The sequence below is a fragment of the Pleurodeles waltl genome, chromosome 4_1 (assembly GCF_031143425.1).
Source record: "Pleurodeles waltl isolate 20211129_DDA chromosome 4_1, aPleWal1.hap1.20221129, whole genome shotgun sequence".
Classification (NCBI taxonomy): Eukaryota; Metazoa; Chordata; class Amphibia; order Caudata; family Salamandridae; genus Pleurodeles; species Pleurodeles waltl.
The window spans coordinates 748,160,118-748,176,921 of NC_090442.1; the positions used below are offsets into that span (position 1 = coordinate 748,160,118).

The 16,804-nt window shown below is 45.4% G+C and overlaps 1 protein-coding gene across 1 annotated transcript in view; it reads left to right on the plus strand.

The window, feature by feature from the left end:
* SND1 (staphylococcal nuclease and tudor domain containing 1) overlaps window positions 1-16,804 on the plus strand; it is a 1,722,638-nt gene that overhangs the window by 843,133 nt on the left and 862,701 nt on the right. Inside the window, exon 15 of the mRNA XM_069229374.1 lies at window positions 4,496-4,637. Coding sequence (XP_069085475.1) covers window positions 4,496-4,637 — 142 coding nt within the window. The remainder of the gene's footprint in view (window positions 1-4,495; window positions 4,638-16,804) is intronic.

Genomic DNA, 16,804 nt, shown 5'->3' on the forward strand with positions numbered 1-16,804 from the left:
AGGTGCAAGAACTGCACATTTACTGCAATGCATTTAATTACACTTAACATCCTATGTGCATCATTCCAGGACCCAAAGCCACCCATTCTATCTTATAATGGAGTTGAGACGCTCCGTCATGGGCGGCAATCTACATTCATTTTGCCATTTACTATCCATCATTATGCACGAACTGCAAATAGGTAGGTAAACTAATGCACATTACCATAGCTTTATTATGCATTACAACAAAGACACAAGATATTCAATGAAACTACTGCATAGATTCTATAATGCTGCAATCACACTACAGCCACTGCAGAGAGTATGTAATACCACACTGTCACATGTTATGACAGTGTGTATACACTCCAGGCACCCAGGCCAATATTTTCTGAAACACTTCACCCCTTCCCTGCAAGCAATTCACGCATCATCTCCTTATATGGTGCTATTTCTTCCAGCGCAGTACAGGCACTACACAGGCAGTCCACCGCGTGTAATGTAATCACACTGGAAGCATCACTCCATCCTACCCCGCTAGGCGTCTAATCACACACTGCAATCACTGCAGATGCATTCATCTGTGACACACTGCAACCACTGTACAAATTGTTTCAGACACCCCTTTGAGCGTTCCATCTTTATAACGCACAGTGCAGGCATTGCAAGTGCACTGCCATCCTGCCTATTAACCCTGCATACCCTTTCCCTGAAGACAGGGCAGACAGTGCAGTGATTGGGAGGGGCGGGGGAGGGGGAAGGCTGTGTTGCTGCGTTAGAATGTGCTACCCCTGAACTAGGAAGTCCTGGGGCACTTGGGCCTGTGCTGTTGAAAGGGGCTCCATTATTTCGTGCAGTCAGTGAGCAGTGACCTGTACGGGTCTCTCTAGCCCTGACCTGCCAGCAGACAATAGCGCAAGCTGCTGGCCCGCGCCCCAGGGCCCACGCTGACATGTCCTGGAACAGCGAGGTGTTTGCACATTCACTGGCTCGGGCCAAGCCTTGTTTTATAATTTCCAGTTGTTTATTTTCCTCTTGGAATTCGAAAGTGATTGCCAAATAAGTACTACGTTTGCGTCACATTACGTTTTTTGAACGGCTGTGGTCTTCAGCTGACTGTATAGTGATGCATAATGTAAGAGGGGGGAGGGACCGGGAGATTGATTGGTCCAGTGTACACTCTCCCTACAATAATGCAACACAACAAAAGTACACTGTTCCAAAGAAGAGAAAAAGAGAGAAACTAGAGTGACCTGAGATATCAGGAGCAAGAACCCTCAAGCATCATAATAGATGACTGGCATCATCATTGGGTAATGCTCCTCGCCAGGCCGGCAGTGCAACGCCTGACGGGCTCCCCACAGGGAGGAGCACTGAACCGTGTTGTTCTGATAGTTACAGGTGAATACTAACTATCTAGGAAGGTAAGTGCTACCATTCGAGCGCCTGTACCCAGAGGAGAGAACAAAAAGGCTTAAGGATAAAATAAATTGGTGAAACAGCCCTACATATATCATCATTTTAATCAATAGTCAGGGATGAAACCAAGATTAAAAACAAGAGAAAGTAATATAATGAGTGTCAATGCTCAATTACTTTCAATGAGCAATAAACTAGGAGGAAAAGCCCTCTAGGAATCCTCCTTAAACAGGGTCAACATGTTTCGTGTCGTGTAGTCCCCACGGATCCAATGACGCTTCATCAGGACCAAAAAGTTAATGCGCTCTTCTCCAATTAAACAAAATTAATAATCACAAAGCCGTTCACTTACATTGAGGAATACTAGGTTAAGTCACAGTCAGGTCGCCCACCCCCAAGTCGGGACCAGCTCCTTGGTAAGCACGTCCCCAAGACTCGGCTATCAGTGTGCGTGCCGAAGGTCCAAACTGTGGACCTACCCTCCGGGACGTGGAACCGCATGTGGTCCCGGAGGGTAGGTCCACAGTTTGGTGGGCGACCTGACTGTGACTTAACCTAGTATTCCTCAATGTAAGTAAACGGCTTTGTGATTATTAATTTTGTTTAATTGGAGAAGAGCGCATTAACATTTTGGTCCTGATGAAGCGTCATTGGATCCGTGGGGACCACACGACGCGAAACATGTTGACCCTGTTTAAGGAGGATTCCTAGAGGGCTTTTCCTCCTAGTTTATTGCTCATTGAAAGTAATTGAGCATTGACACTCATATTACTTTCTCTTGTTTTTAATCTTGGTTTCATCCCTGACTATTGATTAAAATGATGATATATGTAGGGCTGTTTCACCAATTTTATCCTTAAGCCTTTTTGTTCTCTCCTCTGGGTACAGGTGTTCGAATGGTAGCACTTACCTTCCTAGATAGTTAGTATTCACCTGTAACTATCAGAACAACACGGTTCAGTGCTCCTCCCTGTGGGGAGCCCGTCAGGCGTTGCACTGCCGGCCTGGCGAGGAGCATTACCCAATGATGATGCCAGTCATCTATTATGATGCTTGAGGGTTCTTGCTCCTGATATCTCAGGTCACTCTAGTTTCTCTCTTTTTCTCTTCTTTGGAACAGAGTACTTTTGTTGTGTTGCATTTGTATAGTGATGCACTCAGTGCATGTTAAAAATAAATGAAAAAAGCATACCTGCTGGCCAGTGGAAGGGTACTGGTGACCGGAAGAAGTACTTGGTCTGATCGCCACAGCATGGACTAAGAATCCGAAGAGCTGGAGGAAGCTTGAGGTCAGGAAGTCTTGCTGATGAGTAAAAAGCAAGAAAAGACGACCTACGTGGGAGCCATCCAATGGTAAGTAGATATGTGCTGACCAGTAGGAAGCAAGCAAACGAGGCCCACGTGGAAGCTAGCCAAAAAAAGTAAACTAATGTGGGATCAGCCACTGATAAGCAAAGGTAAGTAATATGTGGGCTTTATGCCCCTTTTAAGTTTTTTTTTTGTTTTTTGTTTTTTTTGTTTTAACACAATATATTTCATAAGCACAGTGCAAGTGCTGTGCAGGCACAACCTAAAAACTGCAGCTCTTGAAAAGAGACAGCAGGCTGTCCCCAAACAATGTATTGTGACAGAGTTAAAAAGGTGAACAGAGCCTATAGAATGTATTTCTGCAGTATGCAGTGGTCAAATCGGACGCAAGAGGGTTTTGTGTGCCCACATGGTTCTTCAGGAATTTATTTTCTCTGAAGTCAGCTCAACAGAGGGTTGGTGGACAACCCGAAGTGGATGTCAAATGATCTGTAGTGTGCTTGGCAGGGTTACTTCTGAGAACAGCAGCAGTGGATTTGACTATGATAGGGTTCTTTCTTTGGTACTCGTAGCGCTGCTATGATTTATACTTCAGCATTATCGCAGCGTATTGGCATTTTCAGTGATCGTAGCCATGCGGAACATAATATTGTCATAGCACAAATTTCGCACAATGACAATTCCAAACAGGCAATGGCTTGTTAAATTCCTATCCACTTAATGTGCATTAATTTTTTATACCCAGTGGCTTGTCTGAGAGGAAGCAATGCAGTAATGAATTCAGCTCAGCTGAGATTTATTGGTCTTTGGCGCGGGTAAGCCGAGGAGAGCTTAGGCACACGTCCACAGTACTCTGTGCTATGAAGTGGAGTTGTTCTCTGGGCAGATGGCTAACAAAGCATCCCTGCAAGCTTTCACACAAATTCATTGAAGTTTATAGAAATGACCAAGTGAAAGCAGTTGGTCCAAAGCTGTACCTCTGCATTGTTTGTTGTGGCTGTATGCAGTCTCACTTTGATTGTTTTGAAAGAGAATGCAACTGCGGTTGGAGAGATTGCACGTCTCCAGCTGCAAACCTTGATCATGATTCAACCATCTGAATATGCCATTTAGCTGCCCCACCAGCAAATAGAAAGACTTCAGATGTCCACAGTGAAGAACCATTTAAATCCATTCCTTTCCACACCACTTTACCCTCTGGAGAATTTGGGGGATGATATTGTTAACTGCACCTTTTAAATTCTATGTCCCTCTTGCTTGAAGATGGCCAGAAAACATCCGGAGTGTGGTTGTTTTCAACTGAAACCTTAAGCGTCCCTACTGGTTGACTTATTTCTCGACATTTATTGAATGCCCATTTTACACTGAATGCCTCCTACTGTAACTGAGCCATGGCAGTTGGACTTTACAACTCTCAAGAGTTTGGTTTTAGTCCCCAAAAGAGATAGCTTAGCTTCTCCAGAAATAGAGTTAATGGAAAAAACATTTAACTTAATTGGTTGTACGGGTTAGTAGATAACCCGATCATACGCAGTTCTAGGTGGTATCCAGTATGGTGCAATAAATGGGCAGCGACCTGAGTGTTGGGAATCGGTGTTTAATCCGTGTTCAATCTACATATCTCTGCTTTTGAAGCACTGCCCTGTTTGTGTGTGCCTTTCATCCTTCTGTCAAACGAGTACAATAGATACTGATTAGTTTTGAAACAAGGAGAAACAATACAGTTGCCAGTTTTCATTGTCTGTTTTCATGATTTCCCATTTCTGCCCGTTTGCTTCTTTCACAGGACACTCAAAAAGCCAAGCAGTTTTTGCCATTCTTGCAGCGAGCTGGCCGTTCAGAGGCTGTGGTGGAGTATGTGTTCAGCGGATCCAGGCTCAAACTTTACATGCCAAAGGAAACGTGCCTCATCACCTTCCTGCTCGCTGGTGAGTGTGTGCTGTTACAGCTAGCCTGCTGTCCAGACCCATTTTCTTTTTGTTTAATACCTTTCCAGGCTATTCCTTGTAATGAACTGAAACTGGTGCTTACTTGTTTCTATTTTATATCACAAGCTAGATGAGACTGGCTTGCCCTGCTGTTTATTAAACGTTTCATTTAGGAGAATTATTAGCCAATCTGATAGAGACTTCTAGTTACAGATTCCGTACCTAAGAATTTCCCTAGGTGTCAGTCTGGGTCTGGAGATTTTACTTTGAGCAGTACCTCTGTGCGCTGTCAGGTAGCATTGGTAGACTCCACATCAGTCGTTGGTGTTGTGGTCGCCCAATATGACGCAGGTCATACATAAGCGCCAATCCCGGCGCATTGACATCAGTTGTTTTTTTCCGTACCAGAAAACAAGCAGATCCAGAGAAGAGCTGCTCTGATGCTTTTTGACTGTATTTGCAACAGTTTGTCCAATTATTATTATTTTTTTTCTTTTCTGGTGCGTCGCGGATGTCCAAGAATAAAGGCTTCAGGCCCTGTGACTCCTGCTACCGCATGATTTCAGTGACTGATCTGCAGCTGGTGTTTGTGGTGCTTGGAGCGCAACCATGACCCAAAGTTGTGCTCTGACTGCCGGGCCATGAGCCCGAACACTTTGAGGCAGCGGTCCGTGAAGCTACCCGTAGCCCTGTGTCTGACTTCACCTCACTCCCAGTCTCGGTCGAGAGGAAGGTCCTGAGACGCTCATGGAGCCACCACCAATTCTCTTCATCCCATTCTAAATCTACAGGACATTCGGGTAAGAAGTTGTAGACGAAACACAAGCGCTATTTGACTTCACCCAGTTGGTCAGATGACAACACGGGACAAGAAGTGTCCTCACACTAGGCCTCTGCCTTTGGAGCATACTTCTGGTTCAGCTGTGTGCCTTCCCCACTTTTCGGGAGTTGTAACCACCTCTGCCCAATTCAGAGTTTTACGAGGCTATGTCCTCATTTTTAGGCAGTCCAACCCTCTGGTCCCACGAGGTTAGCAGGGGCCCCTTCAGGTGTCGCAGTAGTGGCTTTGGCTCCGAGGGGCACCTAATGATCTGCTTCCAGATCCGAACTGGTGTCAATCGAACCTCGACCTTCCCTGACATCGGTTCAGGCATCAACGTTCCCAGAATCGCCTGGGCAGCGTAAACCCTATACTCATCGCTGACTCAGACACAGCCTGAACAACATTGCGCGATGCTGATTCACTCTATGGCAGGGCCTTTGGTTCCTAGATTGAATTTCAATCCTTATTCTTAAGGGGCTTAATTCGGCGAGAGTTTGAAGGGGTTGCTGGATCCTTGAGAATACCAGTTGGAAGATACCTATACACTGGGCTCATGAACTGGTCAAACCCAGCAGGTTTGATCTGACGCTGATATGCTTTCTTCCGCTATCGAGGGAGCTTCTTACTCCATGGTGGTGGAAAGAGCAGCTGAGGTCTTGAACCTTGAGCTGCCTTTGTGGCTGTCAGGGCTAACCTCCTGACTGAGGTACTTCAACCTGGGGCTTCCATATCGGACACCTTTTGACCTTTAATGAAGCCCTCACTGATGTGCTGCTGGGACCATTGTCCAAGCCCAGCACAGCGGCCCCTGTTAATAGGACAATCTGGCCGCCACAGGCCCGTGTCTGACGCCCAACACCCTACCCCTGAGAGCTTGTTCATCTAAGCCTCTACCTCCCATGGTGCATTTATGTCCGCTCCCACCGGATAGGGAACAAAAGATGCTGGACCATCTTTGAAAGAAGTTCTTCCTCCAGTCTGGCATTGTGGTCAGTGACCACTGCATGCCTTTTGGGCCACTACACCCATACATTATGGGCCACAGTCGCACAAGTGCTGCCACAGGTCCTGGAAGAAGTCCTGGCCCTTCTCTCCCAAGCAGTTGCTGAATGGAGACACGGGGCACAGTTCACCATCAAATGTTGGTTAGATACGACTGACCCTGGGCAGATTGTCGATGGTGGCTTTGAGACACCACGCCATGTTACTTACATCTGATTTTTCAAGGCATGTCCAATCTACTCTGATGGACATGACATTTGATGGCACACTTGTCTTTGGGGACGAAGCAGACTCTGCACTTGAGCACTTTCAGGAGTCTCGGGTTATGACTCTGTCCCTTGGCCTTGTGGTGGACTCCCTGCCCTGCCGTGCATGCTGCACAGCCTCTGCATGGAAGGCAAAGGGGAAGGGATTCAGCATCCGCGTGGGTCTGGGAGCCAGCGTCTAGTAAGTCCACCACACCCCCGATCCCTCCCCTGCTGCAGCCTCAGGCCTTTGTGATGTGGCTCTTCCCCACGAGGGGCCAGTCGGCAGCAGGAGTCACCAGCACCTGCCCAATTGTACTGCCATCACGTCGGATTGGTGGGTTTCACAAATAGTCCAAAAGAGCTACTCCCTCCCCTTCAAGACTAACCTTCCCTCCATGCCACATCCTACGATCGAATGACAGAGGATCACCTGGTACTTCTTTGTGAGGAGCTTATGGCTATCTTGGCCAAGGGAGCTATGCAGAGGGTCCCTGTACCAGAAGTAGGTTGTGGTTGTTATTCCTGCTACTTTCTGGTGCCCAAAAAGGACAAGGTCCCCTGCCCTAACCTAGACATCCAGTCCCTCAATCTCTTCCTCAGGAAGGAGAAGTTCAAAATACTCACTCTGGCTCAGGTCCTATCTACTCTGGAGACTGTATGGTATCGTTAGACTTATAGGATGCTTATTTCCATATTCCCGTCATGCCTGCCCACAAATGTTACTTGCGGTTCGTGGTTGGTCACAAGCATTTTAAATTCACTGTGCTCCTCTTTAGCTTTGCCCCGGGTGTTCATCAAAGTGATGGGGGTGGTCGCAGCTCATCTGTGCAGGTTAGGGGTTTCAATCTTCCACCTACCTTGCCAACTGGCTGTTGAAGGCAAGCTTGCCCCAGGCTGTCGTCTCTCACCTCCAGACTATGGCGAGCCTCCTGCATTCTCTGGGGTTCACTATAAACATGCCGAAGTCACACCTGACTCCCTGATGCTCCCTTTCAGTGGAGCTGTTCTGGACAGAGTGCAGATCCGGGCCTATCCTCCTGAGTGGCGAGTCCTGGATATTCAGTGTGATACCAATGTTTCAGCCTCTATACTGGATTTCCGTGAGATTGACGCAGGCTGCTGAGCCTCATGGCCTCCTGCATCCTGCTAGTGACTCATGCCAGATATCATATGCAACCTCTACAGTAGGATCTGAAGTTTCAGTTTTCACAGGAGGGAAATCTGACATGGTGCAGATCTCAGAGGGGACTGTATAAGATCTGTGGTGGAGGCTTTTGAACTGCGATTGGGTCAAGGGCTGATCACTCTCCTTTCCCCAACCATATCTCACAGTAGTGACGGATGCGTAATTCCTGGGATGGAGCGACCAAATGGAAGAGCCGGAGATCAGAGGCATCTGGTCTCCAGCAGAGTCAGAGTTCCATATCAACCTTCTGGAACGCAGGGCAATCTGACTGGCATTGAAAGCATTCTTTCCCAATCTCCAAGGGAAAGTGGTGCAGGTGTTCATGGACAACACCACCACCATGTGGTACTCTCAACAAGTGGGTGGAATGGGGTCGTGGACCCTTTGTCAGGAGGCTTTCCGCCCTTGTACATGGCTGGAACAGCAGAGCATATCCCTGGTGGTTCAACATCTGCCAGGCTCTGAACGCCAGAGCAGGCATACTCAGCTGTTGATGCATGGTCGATCGTGAATGGTGTCTCTATCCTGAGGTGGCGCAAGGTCTCTTTCAGCAGTGGGGAGAGCCTTGGTTAGATCTCTTAGCCTCCTCCAGTGTGCAATGTCCGCTGTTTTGAGTGTTGGATTTTCCAAGGCGGCACTCCCTCAGCAATGCTTTTCGGCTCGAATGGAACTCTGGTCTCCTTTATGCCAGTACCATGTCTGCCCCGAGTTCTTAAGAAGATCAAGAATGACTGGTCCCTCATAATTTTTGTGGTAAGGACTGGGCAAGAAGAGTCATGTATCCCGAGTTTTGGAGCATGGCCATGGATCCTTCGATAAGACCACCCCTTCGGGTGGATCTTCTGTTGCAGCAGGAGAGGAGGGTCCTCCACCCGAACTTGTCCAGTCTTCGTCTTCTGCATGGAGATTGAGCAGTGGTAGTTGACAACTTTTGACCTTTCGCCCGAAGTCTGTGATGTTAACTTGGCAGCCAGGCATCCCTCCACCAAAGCAGTATACGCCAGTCTTTGGAAGAGATTTGTGGCATGGTGTACAATGAAGTGTTTCCCAGTCCGCCCCCCTTCTGAGGCTCTTCTGTTTGTTCCTTCTTTGACCCAGCAGGGCTCTGCTCTCAGCATCCTCAAGGGTTCTTTGCCATCTCCGCTTTCCTCTGCTTGTGTCACTAACCCTCCTTTTTTTTTTTTTTTTTTTACATCTCCCATTGTTGGATGATTTCTTAAAGGTCTTACCCATCTCTTCCCCCTTTTCCTGTTGCTAATGCTCCAGTGGTACTGCCTGGACAGTCTTTGTCCACAGGGACGGCTACTTTGGCCCTTGGGTCCTGCAGGAACTTCCTCGTATGATCTTGGTTCTCAGACCCACCTCTGGGGGTGGTATTGTTTGGGTATCTATCCTAAGATAAGGAATCTGCAACTAGGAGTCTTAATCAGATGAACAAGTTACTTACCTACGATTTATCGGATGGATACACATCCTAGTTGCAGATTCCTAATTGACCTACCCATCCTTCCTGCTCTGCAAACTGATTTTTATGGAAAGGGACTTCACTTTCAGGGCTCTAGTTCTGGCGCACCAGTATGTGTTCATGTCTCTGCGCTTCTGGTGTGGAAAAACCTAATATTAGTTGTTAAGGTAACACTTTCTGTTCCTTTTAATTCCTTTGCATCTTCTTGCTTAACTCATTAGTCCCAGTTTCTCTATATTCCCTAACCAAGTTTTCTCTAGTGTTTGTCATCCTTGTTGTGTGTTTGGGTTTTCCGGGTTAGAATGATTTCTTGCTTGTTCTTCATGTTGGTGTTCTCTTTGTCTCCATGATGCTGTTCTGTAGTGCCCTGACTCATCCATATTTCCTCTAGTTGCTGCTTAGGGCCTTGTTCCCCGGTCTAGTTGCCGCAGTGGGATTTCTGCGTTGCTGTAAGTAACTTTAGTTTGTCTGGTGTTCTACTACACTAGTGTGTTCCTTGCACACCCCTTCCCCATTAGACTTGTTAAGACAGTGTTTGCGAAGAAAAGCTGTGGCAATAGAACTACTGCATGTGGGTGCCTGATAACTCACATTGGACAAACCCACATTACATAGACATGTTCTGCAAGTCTAGTACTACATGTGTCTGGAGTGGGTTAGTTCTTTGTTAATGGAAATGTATAGCTTCCTGCCCCTAACTTCTTAAAGTGTCCTTTCGCCTGCGACTGACTGTATGAGCTGGCCCACCCTAACAGGTGGATGCCCAACTGCAAAGCATGACCACCAAGGCCGAGCTGTTTCATAGTCCCCAGGTTAGTAATAGGTGCAGCCTAGTTGTGCAGTAAAACTTTTTTTTTTTTTTTTGTGGCAGTGTTTTGATGGGTGTGTGTACCTTCCTAAGTTAATCTATTTATCACCTGTTAAGACCTTTCCTAGATTGTCGATGCATTTATTGTACTTGCAGCAATTGCTTGTAGATCGTGTTGTGTTTTTCTGCATACAGATGTTTTGTAGGGGGACTGGAGAGAAGCCTAAGAAGGGGTGTGTGTGAATTATGAGGGAGTGAGTTGAGGTAAACCTTTATTTGAAGTGTAGACACCATATTGTAATTATAGCAGTGTGAGATGATTCTGGGGTTAAAATCACAGATGGAGGGGATTATACATGTTTGAGGCAATGTGAGTTTAAGTGTTGATTTTTAAAGGTAGCGGTCAGACTGAGTGTTGTGAGCCAGAGTGGGTCTTGCTAGAAGGTTGACGTGTGAGTGGTTTTGAAAAGGAATGTGGGTGTGCACAAAGGTAAGATTTGACATCAGAAAACCAAGGAGTGGTCTTGGCCTTTGCCAGCCATAGGATCCATCATGTTTCTTTGCTGTTGCTTGCCTGCCTCTTTCTGGGTATTCTAGTTTACCAGTCTGCTCAGCCTATTAGTATCGCAATGCCATGTTCTATGGTTAGGTGGCATTTTCCTTTTCAACCTCGAATTCAGTAATTTCAGCACAAGCACATTGTTTTATGTGCCATTAGAAGCAGGCCATTCATAAAGTTGCAGGTTGGTGTCTTCTCTGTAATCACTATCGAGAAGGCGTGCTGGGTAAACTCTCCTCCTTGTTTTCACCTTTTTATGGTCATTTAATATTTCTCTTGCATACTAATATTTCTGCAGGTTTTCCACTCCCTGCAGCAGGTGCCAGGGAAACTAGAAACTAAGAGCATGCCTTGGGCATCGAGGTGGCATGGAGGGCTCAGGAGCCACCATTGTCCCAGAAAGGACCACACTAACTGGTGGAGGGAGGGGTCGTTGGTTATTTGCTACCCACATTCTTGGCTACTTCGCCTGCCCCAAGATCCTTCAGCCTCAGGGGGGATCAGAAAAACTCTTCTGTGTTGCCGACCAAGGTTGGTCAATGTAAAGAATTCCATAATAGCACGAGTTTCCGTCAATTATCTTTTACTAAGGCACGAGACACTTTTATTCTCAAAGCCAGTTGACCGATATTAGCAACGTGCGAAATTGATGTAATTTGTTGTTGCATAATCACGTGAAATTGCACAATTATATGAAATTCAAATTCAGAAACTGCATTTAGCACCATCTTTTAGCATGAAACGTGGCCCCTTGTCAGTTTAGCATGCAGGGGCTCCTTTTGCTCTTAACAATGGCACAAAAGCGCAAGCGCTGCTAATAACAGCTACTGAAGTTATGGTAGTTTGTGTTGTTCCCTCTCTTTTGCATAGCATAATTTTGCAGATTTCTTGTATCAAGTTTATTGTGAAATCAAGCAAGATGGTTCCAGTTTAGCAGAAATTTCAATAGGGCGTAATTCAGATGCCAGTGTTTTTTTTTTTTTTTTTTCTTTTTTTTTTTTTTTTTTTTAAACACCTCCGTTGGGCCCTCAAATTTCAAGATATCTTCTAGAGCCATATCAACTTTGTGAAGTTTTTTTCTTGGCGACCTGAATTCTCTTAAAGAGAATTACTTTCCAAGCCAAACATTTTTATCACAAGTAGAAGCCATCGTACCAACTGCCAATGTATGCTTGCCATGTTTACATATATAGCACAAAGAAACTCTCACGCAGAGACAGTTCTGGTGACAATACTGGTACAGATCCAAGCACTGCAGTGAACATGTACTTTTCAAGATAGCTTGACACTCTGGTTCTGCATTTAAGGAATAAGAATCCTTATCTGGAGAAGTGCAGCACTCTTCCAGAAATAGTTTCATCTTTCCCCTTAAACTGCATCTTCAAAGAAACGAAGCCTTCTTTAGTGGTTCCATTCTTAAATGTCTTTAAATGTCCCTTTCAAGTAGGTGCCTTCTTAATCACTGCAACTGCTATTTGGATACCTTCACAGTTTAGTGTCTGCATCATCCAGTTCTTTTCTCCAAAGATCTACCAGTACATTCTGTGCAGTCTTATATGATGCTCTTATTGGTGTGAGCTTGGTTACAGATTTCTCTCAAAATGTGATGTGCTCACCTGGCACTGGATTCAAATAGAGCAAAAAAACTAGAACTATAAAAGCGCCTCTGGGGCCACAGGAGAGATCGCTACATGAGTCAATTGGAGATTTGGTTGATGTACACTTAGTGCTCCTTAAGTCTGGGTTCCCATTTGGTTACTTTTTGAGCTTCTTCCTGCAAAATGTGAACAGTTTAAATTGTGTAAAAGAAATAAGATACTATTTCTCGATCCACCTTTTTTCACATTTTATGTTTCGAAAGAATATGAAATACGAAAGAAAATTGATAGTTTCATCAAAGTATATTTAGGGATGTGACCCTCGTTAGATGCCTGATCTATGTTGGTTTAAGTTTGTGCAATGATGTGAAAGTGATCTAATTGTGAATAGAAGGCTGATCATTTAAGGGAAAGTATTTGCTGCTCATTCAACACATTTACCGCAGAATATTCTTTAATTTTTCATTTGTTACTTAAAAATGGTGCTGCTTATCTATTTCCAAAATACTGACCAGCTCCAATGAATTTTCCCAGGTTTTTCATCTACAATCCACTGTTTTTTTGCACTACCTCCTACAATGTATTGAAGCTTGTAGCTTTGTAATCTTCAGTAACAGCAGAACATATACGAGACAGCCACAGATGGGCTACAAAGGACCATTCACTCATTGTGCCTTCTGCATCTCATCCTGGCATAATCAATCCTAGATTGACACATTTGTTATTGCTTTTGTTCTGTCAAATATCCGAGTCGATATTTTATGCTTCAATGGACCAAGTATAACGTGTTGAAAGGTTACTGTCCCACCACTTAACATGTGTGATGGTTTTTATCCTTTATTTAGCAGTGCTTTGGAGGTTGAGGTGCAATTGACAAACTTTGAACATGTGCTGTTTCCAAGTTTGCCTTGAGACTTAACCCACATTTATTCTGTGAACTGAAAAACATGCTAATATTCAGTTTCCCTTGAATGGATTGTTTAAATATGCCTGGGCTAAAGGAATTTGACACACACACAAGTGCTAATTACATATATGGTGCATGACTGATTTTTGCATCATTTTTACTGAGCTTGTTTGGGCTTCATTCAAGAAGATCCTACTACCCAGTAATGCAAAGGTTTTCTTTTGGGTGGAGAGGAAGGAGGTGTGCATTTGGTGGTAGAATCACTCCTAAAGTATATTCAGGATGATTATTGTTTAATTGGGCTACCAAGGTTTATGCCTAGTTTCCTCAATCTGCCACTCTTATAATTTAGCAATAGTGATGCGTGGATTTCTGTTATTTCATAAAGGAGTCCGCTTACAGGATTCTGATATGTGGAGGTTTTTGTAGAATGTACTATGTGTAAGTAATGATAAAGCCTCCTGCCACTCTCTCCTATGCCTGACTGGGGTGTGGAATTTGTTAAATCTACTAGTACAAAGGACAAAATACTGCAAAAATCTACATGCCCTGTTAAAAGAAAAATCCACTTATCCCACCTACTCTGGACATCATTTCTATATGCTGACAAAGAAACATTAATGTTTTACATGTTCTCATCTCAGATACCTTTACTCTGTCTTTCTTTTTCCTTTCTTACTAGTTCTCTCTTGCCTCCAGCATAGATGCAGCCCACCTGGCGTAGACATGTATCCCTTTCCACAATCACACACTGTCTCCACAGACACACACCCTGTAACCAGCTATACATACACACGTGGACAGAAACTTTCCTGCAAATAGACCGACCCCGCCCCTCGCAGAAAAGCACAAACACACACCTTACAGACATGCAGAGCCTGTAAAAACATGCATACCCTGCCGATACACCTTCTGCACACTTTGTGCAACAAACCTAAATCTATCCAGGTGATCCCCAGGATATGGAATTACATTAGGCTGTTGCACAACGATTGCTGAAGAATGTTGGCTGCCCTCGGTGATGAAGATATGTCAGACCATTGCCATGGGTAAAGCTGCAGTAAAGGTTTTGGGGGCCATTGCTGCTAGAGGAATGTTGATAGGCCTCCTTATTAGCATCTCTAGGTGGAAAGACTTACTTCTCAAGTTCTTCTGCGCAGGGCACTTAAGTTTCAGTCCCCCCCCATCGCATTCAATCTGTTAAACAGTATTTGCCCACATCCTACCCTGGTCCTTTTCTGTTGCTGTTTTTTCACAGGAGTGTGAGATGGCTCACCTTATAGAAAAATCACAAGGCTTACTGACAGGCTGTTGGCTATAAACTGCAGCATGGGTATAGGTGGTCTCATATAATACAATGCCTAAATGGCGTCGAGTCTACCTCAGTCGTTGAAAGCCCCATCTGTTCTTACTTATGGAAGAATATTTGGTATACTTAGTAAAGTGACATATATTTTTTAGCCTAGCAATGGGGACATGGTGACTGATAGTTCTAGCAGCAACTTGCCACTGCAGTCTGTGTTGAGGGTACCATAGGAGCTGCCTAACATTTTTATGGCACAACACCAGCTTTATATAGGTATGATTTTGGCACATAATGGGCTACAGATTAGGACGCTTTATCTGCCGTCAGTACCTATGCATTTGTACAAATACCGACCTAGAAAGCCAAATCCACTTAAGGTAATGAAAGATTCGAGTTTTGACATTCTGGAATGCAGTGACACTGGGGGTGAAGTATGCTCATGCGGCATTGAGCTCAGGGCGTGTTTGATCTGCTAGCTGGCAATGGTTTTGGGAAGTCTTCTCCGGAAAGCAGCACCTCGTTCTGTGCACTTTCACAGAAAGAGTAGCAAATGCAGAGACACATTAGCAACTTCAATTATAAATATGTGCAGCACCATTCCTACTCGTCTGTTCGTTTAGGGAGCCAATCAAAATTTGTTGTGTTAAAGGTTGTGGGTAAGGCCCAAACGTGTGAAGTAAATATATGCTAAATGTCAGAAAAAAGTTTAAATTGCTTTACTCTTTCCAGCACAGCTCATGGGAGTGTGGAGGAGGATATAATAATTGCTAAGTCAATGCCTTTAAGCCATTATTAATACTCTTGAGGCGGTAATCGACTGTCCAAAAATACACTCAAAGGGAGTGAGGACACAAACCCATAAGTGATGGATTGTGAATTTATTCACATGTCTTACGGTGCATTTGTGACCCAGGTCCTGAAGTAAGCCATACTGACCGGCTGGAGCAGAATATAGGATTTGGCTGACACATGTTGACTCATGAAGCCTGAGGATGTGAAAGGACATTGATTCTTCTAGTGCAGAGGTTCTCAACCTGTGGTCCAGGGACCCCGGGGGGGTCTGCGAAGCCTCCTCAGGGGGTCCGTGACTGCTTTGAAAATTAAATAACATTAACAGATAAGATCTCCAGCTTTCAGTAATGACTTGTGTGGGGGTGGGGGAATCCCCGGATTCCAATAATGATTCGTTGGGGGTCCCTGGCTTCCAGTAATGATAAAGTGGGGGTCCGCAGAAGTCAAAAGGTTGGGAACCACTGTTCTAGTGTATCCACCATTGTTTTTGTTCTTGCCAAAAGGGTGATGAAATTAAAATACACCACGCTGATGGACACCAATAGGAATTATTAATTCATGCTTTTGCTTAGTGTTGATCCTTAACAAAGTAATACTTTCTTTGCTGTTTTCAAGCTCCAAAGCACACCCTTAAGCAGTGGTGGTCGGCAGCTTTAGGAGGGAGGGGGGCGGGCTGGACACACACGGACACACACACACACACACACTCATTCTTTCAAACACAGACACGCATGCACATCCATTAACACTCATACCATTCAAACATGCACGCAGGCACCAAACATTCATTTTACAAGATCACACACATTCATTCTTTCACACACACATGCACATCCATTAACACTCATAACACTCAAACCTGCATGCGCGCACCAAACATTCAATTTAAAACATAACACACATACACACACACTTACCTTCAGCCTCCAGGTCCCAGGAGGGTTGGGACTGCTGCCTTCCCTCATTGGCTGACTTTAGGTCAGCCAATGAGGGAAGGCAGCAGTCCCAGCCTCGTCACAGAGCGGGATGGGGTCAGTGAGACTGCTGACCCCACCCCACTCTGTGACGAAGTGTCACTGATTGACACTCGCCCTGAGCGCTTCAGGGCTTACACCTGAAGCGCCCAGGGCAAGTGTCAATGGGTGACGCTTTCCTCGTCACCCAGGGGAGGGCCTTGAGGCACCTTTGCTGGGCCGAGGAGGTCACACCCATAGGAGCTGTGATCTCCTCAGCCCAGCAAAGTTCAGCTCAGGCAGCCAGGAGTCTGCGCAAATCGCGCATTTCTCACTCCTGGCTGCCTGACCTGAACATGGAGAGTGTCTGTCAGGCTGACCTTTGTTCAGCCTGGCAGACACTCTTCATGGGTTGGGGGGGCGTGGCCACTCCGCCCTAAAGGACGGGCCACAACTGCCCTTACGGCGCTAGGCATCAGGTGTGTGACCCCCCATGATGAAGCATGCCACTGGTGATTGA